Here is an 18634-nt window from a genome sequence, read left to right on the forward strand (position 1 = left end):
AAGTTGTAATCCCGCCTCCTACCCGACTCCTCAATGAAAATCCAGCCCAAAGAGTCTGCAAAGGGATGGAGACAGGTTAAGTGAGTGGGCAAGAATTTGGCAGATGGAGTACAATGTGGGAAAATGGGAGGTTATCCACTTTGGAAGGAAGAATGAAAAAGCAAATTATTATTTAAATGGAGTGAGAGTACAAAATGCTGCGGTACAGAGGGATCGGGGGGTCCGAGTACATGAAACACAAAAACTTAGCATGCAGGTACAGCAAGTAATTAGGAAGGCTAATGGGATGTTGACCTTTATTGCAAGGGGTATGGAGTATAAAAGTAGGGAAGTTTTGATGCAACTTTACAGGGCACTGGTGAGACCACACCTGGAGTACTGTGTACAGTTGTGGCCTCCATATTTAAGGAAGGATATACTTGCATTGGAGGCAGTGCAGAGAAGGTTCACTAGGTTGATTCCTGGGATGAAGGGGTTGACATATAACGAAAGGTTGAGCAAGTTGGGCCTATACTCATTGGAGTTTAGAAGAGTGAGAGATGATCTTATTGAAACATAAGATTCTGAGGGGGATTGACAGGTTGGATGCTGAGAGGATGTTTCCCCTAGTGGAGGCATCTAGAACTAGGGGTCGCCCATTTAAGACTGAGATGAGGAGGAATTTCTTCTCTCAGAGGGTCGTGAATCTTTGGAATTCTCTACCCCGGAGGGCTGTGGAGGCGGAGTCACTGAATATATTCAAGGCGGAGATTGACAGACATTTAAACTTCAAAGGAGTCGAGGGGTGTGGGGAGAGAGCGGGAAAATGGTGTTGAGGACAAGATTGGATCAGCCATTGATCTTATTGAATGGCGGAGCAGGCTCGAGGGGCCGATTGGCCGACTCCTGCTCCTGTTTCTTATCTTCTTAAGTACAGGGGAGATGGGTAAACGGGACCTGGTACGGGTTAAGATGTGGGCAGCAGAGATTAGGATGAGCACAAGTTTATGTAGGGTGGAAGATGGGAGGTCATCCGGGAGAGTGTTGGAATAATCAATTCTAGAGGTAACAAAAGCATGGATGAGGGTTTCAGCAGCAGATGAGCTGAGGCAGCGTCAGAGTAGGGCGATGTTACGGAGGTGGAAGTAGGCAGTCTTGGTAATGAAGCGGATAGGCAGTCGGAAGCTCATCTTGGAGTCAAACACAACACCAGTTGCACACGGTCTGGCTCAGCTTCAGTTGCCAGGGAGAGGGATGGAAACGTTGGTCAGGGAATGGAGTTTGTGGCGGGAACCAATGGCAATGGCTTCAGTCTTCCCAATATTTAGTTGGAGGAATTTTCTGCTCATCCAATACTGGATGTTGGACAAGAAGTGTGGCAAATCAGAGATAGTAGAGGGGCCAAGAGAGGTGGTGGTGTGATAGAGCGGAGCGTCGTCAACCTACATGTGGAACCTGACGTTGTGCTTTCGGATGATGTCACCGAGGGGCAGCATGTAGATGAGAAATAGAAGGTGGCTAGGGATAAATTTTTGGGGGACTTGAGGTAACGGTACAGGAGTGGGAAAGGAAGCCATTGAAGATGATTCTCTGGCTATGATTGTATAGATAAGAATGGAACCAGGCAAGTGCAGTCCCACCCTGTTGGACGACGGAGGAGGGTGGTGTGGTCAACTGTGTCAAAACCTGCAGACAGGTCAAGGGGGATGAGGAGGTATCGTTTACCATGGTCACTGTAATATAGGATGTCATTTGTGACTTTAATAAGGGCTGCTTCAGTACTGTGGCAGGGGAGGAAACCTGATTAGAGGCAATCAAATGTGGAATTACAGGAACAATGGACATTCATTTGGAAGGAGACAGCACGTTCAAGGACTTGAGAGGAAATTGAGGTTGGAGATGGGCGGTAGTTTGCAAGGACAGAGGGGTCAAGGATGTGTTTTTTTGAGGGGTGATGACGGCAGATTTGAAGGAGAGGGGTACAATACCCGAGAAGAGAAAACCGTTAACAATATTAGTTCATTTGGGAGCCAGGAAGGGAAGTTGGGTGGTCAGCAGTTTGGTAGGAGTAGGGTTGAGGGAGCAGGAGGCGGGTCTCATGGACAGGATGAGCTCTGAGAGAGCATGATGGGAGATGGGATGGAATCTGGAGAGAGCATGATGGGAGGTGGGATGGAATCTGGAGAAAGATGTGATTTCAGGGCTAGGGATGCGGGGTAACATTAGGAGGCGTTTGGCCCAGTGGGTTAGAGGAAAAGCAGGAAGCGGCAGAGGCAGCTGAATGGATGGTCTCGATCTTTGTGACAAAAAAAAATCATGAACTCTTCACACTCGTTATTGGAGGTGAGGGTGGAGAAAGAATGGGAGGTGGATTAAGAAGACGGGTTGTAGTGGAGAAGAGAAGCCGGGGGTTATCTTTGCATTCCAGGACGATCTTTGAATAAGTGAGCAGTTTCAGTGAAGGAAAGCAGAACCAGATAGTGCTTCATGTAGGCCAACCAGATCTGGTGAAGAATTTTGCTTCTTGGTAAAAAGGGATTAGCTCTCGTGATTCTTAAATTCAAGCTCACTGTTAAGGAAGAATTTACACTTCAACAATATATATTATATAAAGTTAACAAGAAAATTAAGATTCTGACAATATAAATTTGAAATTATATAATAGAAATTACAAAGTACCATTACAGGATTTGAAGAGATCTACAGATTTTTGACTAGCTATAATTGGAGGTATATACATCATTATTTTTAAGTTCAAGGCAGGAACTTCAAGAACAATTAAGAATTTTTTTTTTTTTTATATAAGTGCATCCAAATTCAAAAGCTGGAGAAAAGATGGGAGGAATAGCATTCAAAAGGTTGAAGGATCAATGGTTAATCCAATTACCTGGGCTGTATCTACAGGACACGGAGCAAATGCAGTATGTGATAGTGATTGTGTGGGGCCCAGGAGGTTTCGAATACCATCAAAGTCATGTTTGTACTCCTTGATCGACTCCATTCTCATTCTTTCCTTTGGCAATAGTGCTTCATAACAGGGAGAATAACCAGGAGGAGGCAAGAACTTGAAATCACCATGCCTACCACCCAGTAAAAATCGAACCCTGCAAACCAGCAAGAAACAAAACTCAGAACACTTAAAATCTACAGAAAACAGCCTCAATTGGAGCCTATTATTTATTGAGCATGTTAGAATAAACTACTGTAATTAATAGTAGTAAACTGCCTACTAAACCACAGTACAGGAAACTTTGTGATATCCGGCACCGACGGGACCGAGCTGTTGCCGATCTATCAAAACTGCCGGACATACCAGCGTTAATATTGAAGCATACGGAGATTTGCAACTCCGTACCTGGCAACAAACACTGTTGCTTAGCAACAGCTTCTAAACAGTCGGCCGTACCTTGGAAGCATCTCTGTAGCTTAGCAACAGCTTCAGAGAGACTTTGCAGAGCCTGACTGTTGGAAAAAAAAAAGCCACGAGAAGAAAAAAAACCTAACGAAACGGCTCCTGATTTCTGCCGGTAGATCGAGGTTCCCGGACATACAACCTCCGGATAAACCAAAGTTTCCTGTATCTAGTTACCAAATATTGTGACTGGCACCTTACACCTTACAATGAATCATACCTTGTCCCATTCCCATCATCTCTTGTCTCTTAATCTCTCCTGCCTTCCATCCTATCACAGACCTTCCCTTTTGCTCTTTCCTCCCCCCTTTCCCTGCCCCTACACTTGCTTAAAAACCTGTTTCATCTCCAACTTTTTCTCAGTTCTGACGAAGGGTCATCGACCTGAAACGTTAACCGTTTCTCTCTCCACAGCCGCTGCCTGACCTGCTGAGTATTCCCAGCGTTTTCTGTTTTTATTTCAGATTTCCAGCATCTGCAGTATTTTGCTTTTGTATGAATGAATCACGCCGAGTGTTCCCTCCATTGTTTTCTATTATTTTTCACATCATAAACCACTCTTTCACCAAGAGGATGAGTAGATTTATATGAACCAGCCACCAGAGGGAAGGGAGGCCTTTGCTGGTTTATATATTGTTTTACTTCGGTCTAGAAAACAACCCTGAGAAGATTGGGAATTCAATTTCTGAGAAATGTAGGGGGAAACAAATGTACTAACATTTTATGCCATAAAATTCCACTGAACTAACAGATGACATCATCTGACCATTCTTAGAGACTATGGGACTGATTGCAACCCAATGAGAACGGGGCGGGTGAGTGCTAAATATGGCGGTCGGGCCCTTCCCGCTGTATTCTCGATGCGTTCGCACCGCTTCCACCTTAATTCCTAGCGTTTTGGCAGCATAATATAGAACAGTCGGGGTATGATGTCATGATTCAGACCCTGACGCAATTTTAACTGATGATCGTGGCCTTTCAGCTCAGTGCTGGGCCTGCCAGTGATACCTGACGGTAGGCAGGATTGTGGCTGGATGAGATCCAGGTTATATTTTTTTTAATTTTTCTTGATGTTTTCTTGTGGGCCAATCTATCAACTACAAAAAAGTAAAAAATAGGCACGGACTGTGATCTACGAATATTTTTTGTCAATCTTTTCCATCAAGTTTTCTCCTCTCCCCATCTTTTCTCTCCTGGACACGTTGAAACATTGCTCGGATAAAGCTCTACAAATGACAGACAAAGTGGCCACAATTCGCACGAGTGCTTACACAATAACTGTGGAGAGGTTTTGATTTGTGCCAGTTGCAACTGAAAATGGATTTCCTCTATGTAAATGCTGGGCTAAAAAATTCGCTAAGGCCCAAAGACAGACGCCGGGGATCGCACCTATTGAAAGTAGTGCAGGCAGCCAATTTTCCCGGTAATTTTTGTTGTTGTTGCGCAGTCCATTTAACTGGCTGCGCGGCCCTTTCAATTTCTCACGCATGCGCGGTTATTTCAATTGTAAAGCGGTTGAATAGTCTGCGCAACACCTCCAGAGCACCGGGCGGTTCAACGGGAACATTGCATGTAGCACGTGACATTCGCACTGCCTGCTAATTACCATGATTGATGCGTGCGACCCAGCGCTGAGCGCGCCAAGTGCTCAGCAGGGGCCCCACAGTTCGTGCGAGGTTAGCTCTACTTAAAGCAAGCCTCCACTTTTAAAGGCAGTCTGCACCATTTAAAGGCGAGGTGCATTTTGGATTCAGCAGCTGCTGGAAGTGCTTGCAAGGCAACCGTCACTCAGTAATGGCTCAACAGGGCAGAGAAAGGGCACCAAGGTTCTCCAACTCAGCACTAGAGGCCTTCTTGCAAAGAGTAGAACGGAGGAAACAGGTTCTCTACCCACAGGGGACCGGGAGGCCCTCCAGACACAGAGTCACAAGGCAGTGGGGGAGCAGATAGTTGAAGTGGTCATTACCATCAATCTTGCCCCAAGGACCTGGAACCAGTGTTGAAAGAAGTTCAATGATCTCACACGAGTGGTCAAGTTCAGTGGATGCATCTTCCAAAACCGTCTCCCACCAACTGCCCACTAACCTCACACACTGCTCAATGAACCACACCCCCATTACTGGCGTACCAACAATTACTATCAATCATGACTCATACTTCACATTTATAGCTTCACCTCACCCTCACACACTTACCACTGCTGCAAGCCTCAAACCCACATCTCACACCTTGCACACACTGCCAGTTGGAAGATTGCTGGCACAGTGGACCGGTGCAGAATGAACACATCACAACTGGTGCCAGGATGATGGGCATTCACCAGCATGATGTGTTGGGCATGGTCACACACCAACTGCACATTAAGTGAGTGGAACCCTTTCCGGTTATGGAATATCCATGGAGATGCGACGCCCGCAAAGCCACGTGTGTGTAGTCGATGGCAACTTGCACTACGGGGAAGCACGATATCCTGGCAAAGCCATGTGCACTCTCCACCTACTTCTCTCTCCTAGCGTACAAAGGCTCTGTGACCTCCCGGATGTAGTGATGGACGGCGAACTGCAAGATGTTTGCTTTGTCGTCTGTTCCAGTCTGGAAGGATCCGCTGGCGAAAAAATTTCAGGACCATGGTCACCTTGAGGGCCACTAGCAGCGCCTTCGTCACCCTGCTCTGAGGTTGCAAGGTCTGGCTCCAAGAGTTCTGTGATCACCTCCTTGGTGAAGCGGAACACACTGCTCCTGGCTTTGGTGCAGGTAGGAGGAGAAGTGCTCGCCAAATACCCTAGGTGGGTAGGGCCTCCTGCTGAGAGCCCTCGTCCCCCTCTCTGTGAGCAGCTTGTCTTCTTTGCTGCCTCTGCTCCATTTCCCTGTCGCGCTGCAGTGCAAGAAGGACTGCAACTAGATCCTCCATGATTGGGAGCAAGTGGTGTAGTCAGAGGCCTTTCAGTAGCAGCCAACGCCTTCCCCAACATCCAGCAGCACTCCCAGGACACTTTTTGGCAACTTTTGAAATCTCTTCCAGCAACAGAGTAGTGCTACAAACTCTTCAAGAGCCAGTACAAAAACAACGAGCAACTTACCTGCAATTTGGATGTATCCCTTTAAGGAGCGCTGGGGGGGGGGGGGGGGGGGGGCCCTCGTGCAGCTGAACACACGTTCAGCTGTGCATGTTTAGGAGAGTGCGCTGAATACAGCAGTGAGCTTGAAAATGGCAGATTGTGTGGCACGTCACAATCTGCCTACTCTGCATACTGCCGGTGCACGCATGTGCCACCCGTGCTATCACCTTCATCAAGATGGTGAATAGCACGGGCCGCACTGGACGTGGGTGGAAGCCATTTTTTTTTTTTAAATGCCCAAAACTACCGGCGTTGAATTGTGTGACTGTTGTATCTGATTCCCACATGCACTGATACAATGTGAAGCATTGAGCATTTGTTACACATATGTTTAAGCAGCGCCTCGATTTCAAAATCTTCATCCTGGTTTTCAAATCCCTCCACGGCCTCCCCCCTCCCTATCTCTGTAATCTCCTTCAGCCGATCCCGAGATATCTACACTCCTCTAATTCTGCCCTCTTGAGCATCCCTGATATTAATCGCTCAACCTTTAGTGGCCGTGCCTTCTGTTGCCGAGGCCCTAAGCTCTGAAATTCCCTGCCTAAACCTCTCCGCCTCGCTACCTCTCTTTCCTCCTTTAAGACGCTCCTTAAAACCTACCTCTTTGACCAAGCTTTTGGTCACCTGCCCTAATTTATCCTTGTGGATCGGTGTCAAATTTTGTGTCTTAAAATACTCCTGTGCTGCGCCTTGGGACGTTTTACCACATTAGAGGTGCTATATAAATACAAGTTGTTGTTGTTGTTGCAGGGCATGGCAATCTGGGTGAAACTCATCAATGTTAGTGTATAATGCCTTCACATACATATATTTATCTTTTTTAAATTCGTTCATGGGACGTGGGTGTTGCTGGCAAAGCCAGCATTTATTGCCCATCCCGAATTGCCCTTGAGAAGGTGGTGGTGAGCCGTCTTCTTGAACCGCTGCAGTCCGTGTGGTGAAGGTGCTCCCACAGTGCTGTTAGGGAGGGAGTTCCAGGATTTTGACCCAGCGACGATGAAGGAACGGCCGATATATTTCCAAGTCAGGATGGTGTGTGACTTGGAGGTGGTGGTGTTCCCATGCGACTGCTGCCCTTGTCCTTCTAGGCAGTAGAGGTCACGGGTTTGCGAGGTGCTGTCGAAGAAGCCTTTGCAAGTTGCTGCAGTGCTGCGCTGGTTGTGGAGGAACTGGATGTTTCAGGTGGTGGATGGGCTGCCAATCAAACTGGCTGCTTTGGCCTGGATGGTGTCGAACCTCGTGTTGTTGGAGCTGCACTCACCCAGGCAAGTGGAGAGTATTCCATCACACTCCTGACTTGTGCCTTGTAGATGGTGGAAAGTCTTTGGGGAGTCAAGGCTCAGGAGGTGAGACACTCGCTGCAGAATACCCAGCCTCTGACCTGCTCTTGTAGCCACATTATTTGTGTGGCTGGTCCAGTTAAGTTTCTGGTCAATGGTGACTCCCCCCCAGGATGTTGATGGTGGGGGATTTGGCGATGGTAATGCTGTTGAATGTCAAGGAGCGGTGGTTACTCTCTCTTGTTGGAGATAGTCATTGCCTGGCACTTGTGTGGCGTGAATGTATCTTGCCACTTATCAGCCCAAGCTTGAATGTCATTGAGGTCTTGCTGCATTCGGGCATGGACTGCTTCATTATCTGAGGAGTTGCGAATGGAACTGAACACTGTGCAATCATCAGCGAACATCCTGACTTTTGACCTTATGATGGAGGGAAGGTCATTGATGAGCAGCTGAAGATGATTAGGTCTCGGTCACTGCCCTGAGGAACTCCTGCAGCGATGTTCTGGGGCTGAGATGATTGGCCTCCAACAACCAAAAACATCTTCCTTGCTGCTACGTATGACTCCAGCCAGTGGAGACTTTTCCCCCCCGATTCCCATTGACATCAATTTTACTAAGGGCTCCTTGATGCCACACTTGGTCAAATGCTGCCTTCATGTCAAGGGCAGTCACTCTCACCTCACCTCTGGAATTCAGCTCTTTTGTCCACGTTTGGACCAAGGCTGAAATGAGATCTGGAGCCAAGTAGTTCTGGTGGAACTCAAACTGAGCATCGGTGAGCAAGTGCCGCTTGATAGCACGGTCGACGACACCTTCCATAACTTTGCTGATGAGGCAGTAATTGGCTGGATTGGATTTGTCCTGCTTTTCGTGGATAGGACATCCCTGGGCAGTTTTCTACATTGTCGGGTATTTGCCAGTGTTGTAGCTGTATTTTCACAGCTTGGCTGGAGGTGCGGCTAGTTCTGGAGCACAAGTCTTCAGCAGGACAGCCGGGACGTTGTCGGGGCCCATAGCCTTTGCTGTATCCAGTGCGGTCTGCAGTTTCTTGAACTCACATGGGTGAATCGAATTGGCTTCGGTGATGGTGGGGACCTCAGGAGGAGGCCGAGATGGATCATCCACTCGTCACTTCCGGCTGAAAATGGTTGCGAATGCTTCAGCCTCGTCTTTCTGCCACCTTTCAAAGAAGCCTACTTCAATCATATTGATTTTTTTCCACTACTGGAGATTAAGCTGTGACTTTTAACAAAGTAAGAGTGCTGTTTAAGTTAATTGGATTCATTGATGTCTGCCAACCTAAAAGATTTACTGCCATATTAAATCTGTATCAACAACAGCTTACATTTATACAGTGCCTTTAAATTAGTGAACATGCCAAGACACTTCACATAGGAGGAATGGATACTGAGCAGTAGAGAAGCTAGGAGAAGCGACTGAAGGCATCGCTGAAGAGGTGAGTTTTATGGAAGCCTTTGAAGGTGAAGGGAGGAGTTCCACAGAGAAGCACCATGACTGAAGGGTTTGCCACATGAGAATTTTTTAATCAATGTGCCAATGGGATCAATGGAATTCAGCAAGGATAGGACGATTGGACTAGCTGGATTTAGCGTGACTGTCCGCGTTTTGGACACGTTGGAATATATATAAACCAGTGAAAAAGGCATTGGAGGTCAAACCTAGATGCAACAAAAGCACAGATAAGAATTTCAGTGTTGGTGGGAGTGAGGTAAGCGTGGAGGCGTGTGATGTGGCAAAGGTGAAAAGCAGTCTTGATGGGTAGAGCGTGAAATTCAGCATAGGTTTGAATGGGACACCTAGGTTAGGCGACCAAAGAGGAATTCTACTCCAGCCTCGAACAATTCCTGTCCCGAGTCCCAATGGGCAACAAGCTGATCCTCCTTGGAGACTTTAATGCCAGAGTTGGAAAGGACACAGACCTCTGGGGAGGTGTGATCGGCAGAGAGGGGTAGGGGAAAGCCAACTCCAACGGTACCCTCCTCCTGTCGAAATGCTTAGAACATGGCCTTGTTATAACCAACACCTTGTTCCGTCAGAGAGACAAGTACAGTACAAGGCTTCATGGCAGCACCCTCGCTCCAAGCACTGGCACCTGCTGGACGACGTCATCGTCCAAGCGAGGGACCACAAGGACGTCCGCATCACCCGTGCCATGACAGGAGCCGACGGCTGCTGGACAGACCACCGCCTAATCCGCTCTGTCATCTCCATCAATGTAGCCCCAAAACAGCGGCGGCAACAGAAACAATGCCGCAGGAAAATTAACGTTGGAGCACTCAAAGAACCCGCTAAGAAAGCCCTATTCAGCCTGCGCCTCACAAACAACCTGACTCCTCCCAGTGATGCAGAGACACAGAGTGCCCACAGCGCCTGGTCTGTACTCAAGGCCTCCATGATCAGCACCTGTGAAGAGACGCTCGGTCACTCAAACAGGAAACACCAAGACTGGTTCGACGAGAACGTCCAGGAGATCCAGGAGCTAATAAGCCGCAAGCGCAAGGCATTCCGGATCTGGAAACAGCAACAGAACTCAAAAGCAAGAAAGCAGCTCTACAGATGCCTGAAGGCAGAGGTCCAACAAAAAACTCGCGACCTAAAGAACAGATGGTGGGTGGAGAAAGCGCAGGAGATCCAGCAGCTAGCCAACAACCATGACGTGCATAGATTCTTTAGCGCAGTCAAGGCCATTTACGGCCCAAGCACCCAAGGCCCTACCCCACTGCGGGCCAAGAACGGAGAGGTACTCATCAAGGACAGAGAGGCAGTCAGTGCCCGCTGGAAGGAGCACTTCGAAGATCTCCTTAACCGTGACTGTCTTCGACGCGAGTGTCCTCAACTCCATCCCGCAGCATGCTACCCGCCACCATCTCAGCACAACCCCAGCCCGGCATGAGGTTGAAAAGACCATCCGACAACTGAACAACAAGGCCTCAAAGCAGATGGAATTCCCGCCGAGGCACTAAAGCATGGTGGAGAAGCACTACTGGCACGAATTCATGAACTCATTTCTCTTATCTGGAAGGAGGAGAGCATGCCAGGGGATCTCAGAGACGTCGTAATTGTTACCATCTTCAAGAAAGGTGACAAGTCCGATTGCGGTAATTAGAGGAGTTTCCCGGCTGTCTGCCACAGGGAAAGTCAGTCATCGCAAGAATCCTCCTCAATCGCCTTCTCCCAGTGGCCAAAGAGCTCCTCCCAGAGTCGCAATGCGGATTCCGCCCACTAAGGGGCACAATGGACATGATCTTCACCGCACGTCAATTATAAGAGAAATGCAGGGAATAGCACCAACCACTGTACATGGCCTTCTTTGATCTCACAAAGGCCTTCGACACGGTCAACCATGAGGGATTATGGAGTGTCCTCCTCAAATTCGGCTGTCCTCAAAAGTTTGTCACCATCCTCCGCCTGCTTCACAACGACATGCAAGCCGTGATCCTGACCAACGGTTCCACCACAGACCCAATTCACGTACGAACCGGGGTCAAGCAAGGCTGTGTCATCGCACCAACGCTCTTCTCGATCTTCCTTGCTGCAATGCTCCATCTCACCCTCAGTAAGCTCCCCACTGGAGTGGAGCTAATTTACAGAACAAAACGGGAAACTGTTCAACCTCTGTCGCCTCCAGTCCAGATCCAAGGTCGTCCCATCCTCTGTCGTCAAATTACAGTATGCAGACGATGCTTGCGTCTGCGCTCACTCGGAGGTCGAACTCCAAACCATCGTCAACACCTTCACTGAAGCGTACGAGAGCATGGGCCTTACACTAAACATCCATAAGACAAAGGTCCTCTACCAACCTGCCCCCGCCACACAGTACTGCCCCCCGATTATCAAAATCCACGACAAGGCCTTGGACAACGTGCACCACTTTCCATACCTTGGGAGCCTACTATCAACAAGGGCAGATGTCGACGACAAAGTCCAATACCACCTTCAGTGTGCCAGTGCAGCCTTCGGTCGTCTGAGGAAGAGAGTGTTTGAAGACCAGGACCTCAAACCCGGCACTAAGCTCATGGTCTACAGAGCAGCAGTGATACCCGCCCTGCTGTATGCCTCAGAGACATGGACCATGTACAGCAGGCACCTCAAAGCACTGGAGAGGTACCACCAATGCTGCCTCCGCAAGATCCTGCAAATCCATTGGCAGGATAGGCGCACCAACGTCAGTGTTCTTGCTCAGGCCAACATCCCCAGCATCGAAGCTTTGACCACACTCGATCAGCTCCGATGGACAGGTCACATTGTCCGCATGCCCGATACAAGACTCCCAAAACAAGCGCTCTATTCGGAGCTCCGGCACGGCAAGAGAGCCCCAGGTGGGCAGAGGAAATGCTTCAAGGACACCCTCAAAGCCTCCTTGAAAAAGTGCAACATCCCCACCGACACCTGGGAATCCCTGGCCCAAGACCGCACAAAGTGGAGGAGAAGCATCCGGGAAGGCGCCGAACACCTCGAGTCTCTTCGCCGGGAGCAAGCGGAAGCCAAGCGCAGGCAGCGCAAGGAGCGCACGTCAACCCAAGCAACCCACCCACCTGCCCCTTCAACTATTTGTGACAGAGACTGTAGGTTCCGCATTGGACTCATCAGTCACCTGAGAACTAATTTTTAATGTGGAAGCAAATCATCCTCGGTTCCGAGGGACTGTGTAAGAAGAAGAATATTTTTTAAATGGTGAGAAACTGTTAAATGTTGGTGTTCAGAGAGATTTGGGTGTCCTAGTACAAGAAACACAGGGGGCTAAATTCGGTTATTTGCGCCTCCAGTTAGCGCCCAAATCAATTAGCACCTGGGCGTGGCGCCGCTGACGCCAATGTAGGTCAGCGAGCACAAGGGTGATGGGTGAACGGGACGTAGTGCGAGTTCGGGCACGGGCAGCAGAGTTTTGGATGAGCTCAAGTTTACAGAAAACTTGGAGGTAATTAAAAAGAAAGTTTTTACTTTACATGATCTTCCTAAAATTGCTGCAGCTTTAAAACCACAAAATAGGGTAATTTATCACACAAACACACCATAAGGAATATATCAAAGCACTCACCTGATTCCTGCAGAGAAGCTGACGACAGGGAAGAAGAGACCATCAATGTTAAAGTTCTCAAACATGCCTTGCACGGGGTGGCCATTAATCCGGATAGAGATACTGGGGACACTCAAATCAAGGCAGCAGCTAACAACATCATCAGCAGCCAGCATGTGTGCGTCAGGTGAAGCAACTGCCTTGGCAATATGTCCTGTACACAAAAATAAGAACAAAAAGTCAAATTTGCTGTTTTCAAAATACCGTTTGCATACAGTTCTTGTTATTCTGTCACTCCTCTCTGGTGTGCATTAAGAAGCCACAGTCTCAGGGAAAATGATGATATTTTTCTCAGCATACTATATTAGCACTTTCCCATATCAAACAGGCTGCATCAGGAGGAATGTATTAGCACTATACATATAGAGCATTCAAACTGCATTTGCATTCTGATATCAGAATTGGTCTTATGATCAAATACCAAAATGAATAATTTAGGCAAGTGGTTCTCTTGCAGAATCACAGAATCACAGAATCCCCACAGTGCAGATAGAGGCCATTTCGGCCCATCGAGCCTGCACCGACACATATCCCACCCTATCCCCGTAACCCCACGTATTTAATCCCCTAACACTAAGGGTCAATTTATCATAGCCAAATCAACCTAACCTGCACATCTTTGGACAGAGAATACATTTTCCTGTACTGAATTTTATTTAGCCTTTAGCCTACTGAACATCTTAAATCTATTTGAATGCCAAGTTCTCCACAGGACACAATCACAGAAACCCCACAGTGCAGATAGAGGCCATTTCGGCCCATCGAGCCTGCACCGACACATATCCCACCCGATCCCCATAACCCCTACACCAACACATATCCCACCTTATCCCCGTAACCCCACGTATTTAACCCCCCTAACACTAAGGGTCAATTTATCATAGCCAATCAACCTAACCCGCACATCTTTGGACTGTGGGAGGAAACCGGAGCACCCGGAGGAAACCCACGCAAACACGGGGAGAATGTGCAAACTCCACACAGACAGTCACCCGAGGCCGGATTCGAACCCGGGTCCCTGGCGCTGTGAGACAACAGTGCTAACCACTATGCCACCGTGCTGCCCTTTTAAACTTTTGGTAAACAATGGCTGCTGTGATGCGAGAGCAGGTTGTTATCCTTCGAGGGCAGCTGACCATTCTTTGGAAATACATAGAAGTTACAACATGGAAACAGGCCATTCGGCCCAACCAGTCTGTTGTCATTCATCCTCCATGAAACAAATAGCTCGAAACATATTTACCGCATCAGACTCATCAGTCACCTGAGAACTCATTTTTAGTGTGGAAGCAAGTCATCCTCGGTTCCGAGGGACTGCCTAAGAAGAAGAATGCTACAACAAGCCGAGCCTTTATCCACTGGGTCATCAGAGAAGCACTGATTTTTGAGTGTATTTTTAGGAACATATTTTATTATATATTTCTAAAATTTAAAGCTGATCCTCTCTCTGGCAGATTGCAAAATAAAAATATTATTCGTATCTATGAATCTTCAGATTTCAGTAACAAAAGAAAAGCAAAAAATATAAAAAGAATGAAAGAGTAATGCAAAGAAAAAAGTACAAAAATGTAACAGGAATTAAAAACACCTTGGTCCCCCAACCACCACCCCTCCCCGGTATTGTGCACCTATGAGGGAATAATACAGTAGCATGTCCTTAGCTATAAATATGCAAATATATCCATTCTAAACATTAATAGGTACCATCATCGCACATTCTAGAATGACAGAATAAAAGGAGTCACCCTCAGAAGTGCAGCTCCACAATAGTGACCAACAAGATCTCAGGAAGAGTAGGATCACTGACCTGACCACAGATGGATTCCATCAAAACCATAGGAATACAGATCGTCTCCAACACCATTGCTTCCCCAGCCCTCGCCTCCTCCTGGGTAAGGGCTGTAACCCTCTGTTAAAGCCCAGCCCACTCGTAGATGAGTAGGCTGTGGCGTTACGAATGAGTCAACATAATCCACTATCAGTTCAAAATACCACTTCTTGTACTGTGTAGAACCTTCATATGAACCCACAAAGATATTTGGCCTCATACTGTAATTAAAAAAAAGGTTTAAAGTGTTTATCTACTGTTTATTATCGATATATAATTAGTTAAATTTTATATACAAGATGAACTAAAACAAGAAATTATCTGAATCTTGATATACTTTTACAGAAAAAAATTATTTCCTATGTCTATGAGTGTAAGATAGGTTTTAGCTTATGCGTGTTGGACATTAATCCAGCAGACACACTTCTGACATTTTATCACGTGATGGAGAGCACATACTCCCTTTGGGAGAGGAACAGAAAAAACATACAGGAAACTCTCTGCTATCCGGCACCGACGGGACCGAGCTGGTGCCGTTAGATCAAAACTGCCGTAGAAACCAGTGCTAATGTTTAAAACATACGGGGCTCAGAGCTCCGTGTGAAGCAACAAACCCTGTTGCTCAGCAACAGCTTCAAAACAGTCGGCGCAGCTTGCAAGCGTCTAGCTGAAGCTGTTGCTTAGCTACAGAGACGCTTGCAGAGCCAGGACTGGAGAAAAGAAGCAACGAAAAGAAAAAAAGTGATCTGAACCGACTCCTGAATTTTGCCGGTAGCTAGAGCTTTCCGGACATTTAACCTCCAGATCAACGAAAGTTTCCTGTACATGGAAACAAGGGCCGCCTTCTTTCTTCCAATTGAACCATCCTCTACACAACTTAGGAGAGGTCCAAACACAATGCCATTCAGATTAGAGAAACTTCAAAAGACAGTTTCCCCTTCAGAAGACATTCACCAGCGCTCACCAGGGTTGTTGCCCAAGATCATATGCATAATCCCTACCGTGAGCCAGGGTAACCCACTAGAAACTGCAATGAGGCCTCCATCAGTTGCCTTGGATGTTTAAAGCTCAGTCTTGAGATGCTGGTTCCATACAACCTGAGGGCATCATCAGTGTCTGTCGCTGAGCGAGGGAGACTCTGAGGCCTGGATTTGGTCAAAGAAAGGAGGCAGAGGGACCATTTCAATGGCAATTCATCTTTCTGGAATCGATTGCCATTAGCCTTTGGCCCAATAATACATGGCCGACGTCTGCACTCAGCAGACATAGGTTCCACTGGGCATATTGGGACATTTCAGATGAAATTCCTGGGAACACTTCCGGAAACTGCTAGCGCAACACAACGTATCAGGGGCAGGCAGAGGAATGACCATGCTTCCCCCCCCGCCCCCACAGAAAGTAATTACAGGAAACTTTCTGGTATCCGGCACTGACGGGACCGAGCTGGTGCCGTTAGATGAAAACTGCCGTATAAACCAGCGCTAATGTTAAAACATACGGAGCTTTTCAGCTCCGTGTGAATCAACAAACCCTGTTGCTTAGCAACAGCTTCAAAACAGTCGGCTGCAGCTGCAAGCGTCTCTAGCTGAAGCTGTTGCTTAGCTGCAGACCTTGCAGAGCCTGACTGGGGGAAAAAAAAGCAACGAGAAGTAAAAAAACTTATAGAAAACGGCTCCTGAATTTTGCCGGTAGATAGAGCTTTCTGGACTTTTAACCTCCGGTTAAACGAAAGTTTCCTGTACATTCTCTTTTATCGAGGGGCGGAAACCTGACGGATCCAGATTTTGCCCCTAAATATGCGCTCAAACTCCGAGAATTACAGCACAGTTGCATGCCCCCAATTCTGGACTACTAGCTTTAATAAATGTATTTAGCTTGAAGTCAGGGACAAAAAAAGATGTGGTAGAAAAAAAAACCATTCAAATTAATTGAAGCAGTGTACAAGTTCAGCAATTTTCTGAGCATTTGAGGGTTATACCTGGTGACATAGTTAATCAGGCTGGTTTGGAGCATTAGATCACGACCCGGAAGTAGATTCTCCGTAATAAGATTTTGATTGGATCGTACAGCCACGCCATTGCAGACACAGAGAGAGCGCAATACATCCAGCACCTGCAAAAAGTGTACACATTTCAACTCGAGAGTTTTGCTTGGGAGCTGAAGACATTTTTTGAGTGGCTCGATTACAGACTTAGCGGATAAGACGACATGGAAGTACTGAAGGCAGTCTCCATCGTAGAACATTTAGCTGGGTACGTGGAGTTTGATCCATCAAAAAGGGATGAGCTTATTCAGCCAAATAGCTTACATGCAGGTGAGTGCGATTCTGTTTAAGCTTAACTGGCTTTGATTTGGAAGAGCAGAAAAATGAGAACATATTATAGATGTCCCAAGCAGTGATTCTTGTGCCCTTGTTCCTATTACCATTTTTGAGGGCGACAAGATTTGAAGAATGAATGTATTCCTCATTTTATCACTAGTCCTGCATTAGCAGCCTTCATTATTGTACATACCTTGTGATTTCGTCCATGTTTGTCCAACAGAGAGATAATTGATTTGATGTGGTTTTCCGTTATGATGTTCAGAACCTCAGGGCTTTCAATCAAAACACAGTACAGCACTTCCAGGATACCTATAGCATCACATGGCACCAAATATACATCAACAACAATTTGCAATAATATAGCTTCTTTCACAGCAGTATACGGAAAAAATGAACACAGAACTAAAGAAGATATTAGGAGGGGTGACAAAAAGCTTAGTCAGAGGTGGGTTTTATGAAAGGTCTTAAAGGAGTGGGAGGTCAAGAGATAGAGGGCTTTAGGGGGAAATTTGAGAGAGTGGGGTCTAGGTGGCAGTAGGCATGTCTGCCAATGTTGGAGTACAGGAACGGCGAATGCACGAACATAGAAACATAGAAGATAGGAGCAGGAGTAGGCCATTCGGCCCCTCGAGCCTGCTCCGCCATTCAATGAGATCACGGCTGATCATCCAAACTCAGTACCCTGTCCCTGCCTTCTCCCCATATCCCTTGATCCCTTTAGCCTTAAGAAATATATCTAACTCCTTCTTGAATTTATTTAATGAATTGGCCTCGACTGCCTTCTGTGGTAGAGAATTCCACAGGTTCACCACTCTCTGGGTGAAGAAATTCCTCCTCATCTCTGTCCTAAATGGCTTACCCCTTATCTTTAGACTGTGACCCATAGTTCTGGACTCCCCCGCCATCGGGAACATCCTTCCTGCATCTAGTCTGTCTAGTCCTGTTAGAATTTTATAAGTTTCAATGAGATCCCCTCTCATTCTTCTAAACTCTAGCGAATATAAGCCCAATCGCCCCAATCTCTCCTCATATGTCATTCCTGCCATCCCAGGTATCAGTCTTTTCTTTGTTAGTGTAGGAATGGCTAGATCCCTAACTAAAGGACTGAGGTCGAGTCAGTCTATCAAATAAACGATGTTTAATGCTATTCAACAGAGTTTAACACGAAAACACAGGAGAACTAAATTACAGGTCTGTACTCTTTGCTGGCTCCACGAGGACTGGCTAGGGCGGTTCCCCAGCCTGACGTCATGACGTTTTCCCGCCGCTGGAGGATCATGTGATCAACGTGATGACATCATCGCGTTTGGTCTCATTCTTAAAGGGACCGCGCTATGTACATGCAATAATATGAACAAAGATACAGATTCCTTCTGTAGCTAATAATTTGTTAAAGATAATTATGTACATTAGATCAGAGTCCCCTGGTGGCTCCGCCACATTAGCAGAATGATCTAAAATGTAGGTTAAACAATAATTATCTTCATGTTTGTGGGGGGGCGGAGTGCGGGATAGGAAATTTGGTAGCCACATTGGCTGCAAACTGAATGGAAAAGTGGTATCAAAAAAAAAAAGCCGATTATCAGGATGAA

At 47.0% G+C, this 18634-nt stretch overlaps 1 protein-coding gene across 11 annotated transcripts in view; it reads right to left on the minus strand.

Moving 5' to 3' along the window:
• Positions 1-18634, minus strand: part of LOC147096861 (ryanodine receptor 1-like) — a 461451-nt gene that overhangs the window by 345723 nt on the left and 97094 nt on the right. For all 11 annotated transcript variants that reach the window (XM_085973559.1, XM_085973551.1, XM_085973560.1 and 8 more), the window contains 5 exons: positions 17233-17351; positions 16698-16831; positions 14699-14940; positions 12853-13045; positions 2867-3083 (listed from right to left, as the gene is read on the minus strand). In XM_085973559.1, coding sequence (XP_085829685.1) covers positions 2867-3083; positions 12853-13045; positions 14699-14940; positions 16698-16831; positions 17233-17351 — 905 coding nt within the window. The remainder of the gene's footprint in view (positions 1-2866; positions 3084-12852; positions 13046-14698; positions 14941-16697; positions 16832-17232; positions 17352-18634) is intronic.

This window comes from Somniosus microcephalus, chromosome 34 (assembly GCF_052327205.1).
Source record: "Somniosus microcephalus isolate GS21.2 chromosome 34, FLI_Smic_1.0, whole genome shotgun sequence".
In the NCBI taxonomy this organism is placed as follows: domain Eukaryota; kingdom Metazoa; phylum Chordata; class Chondrichthyes; order Squaliformes; family Somniosidae; genus Somniosus; species Somniosus microcephalus.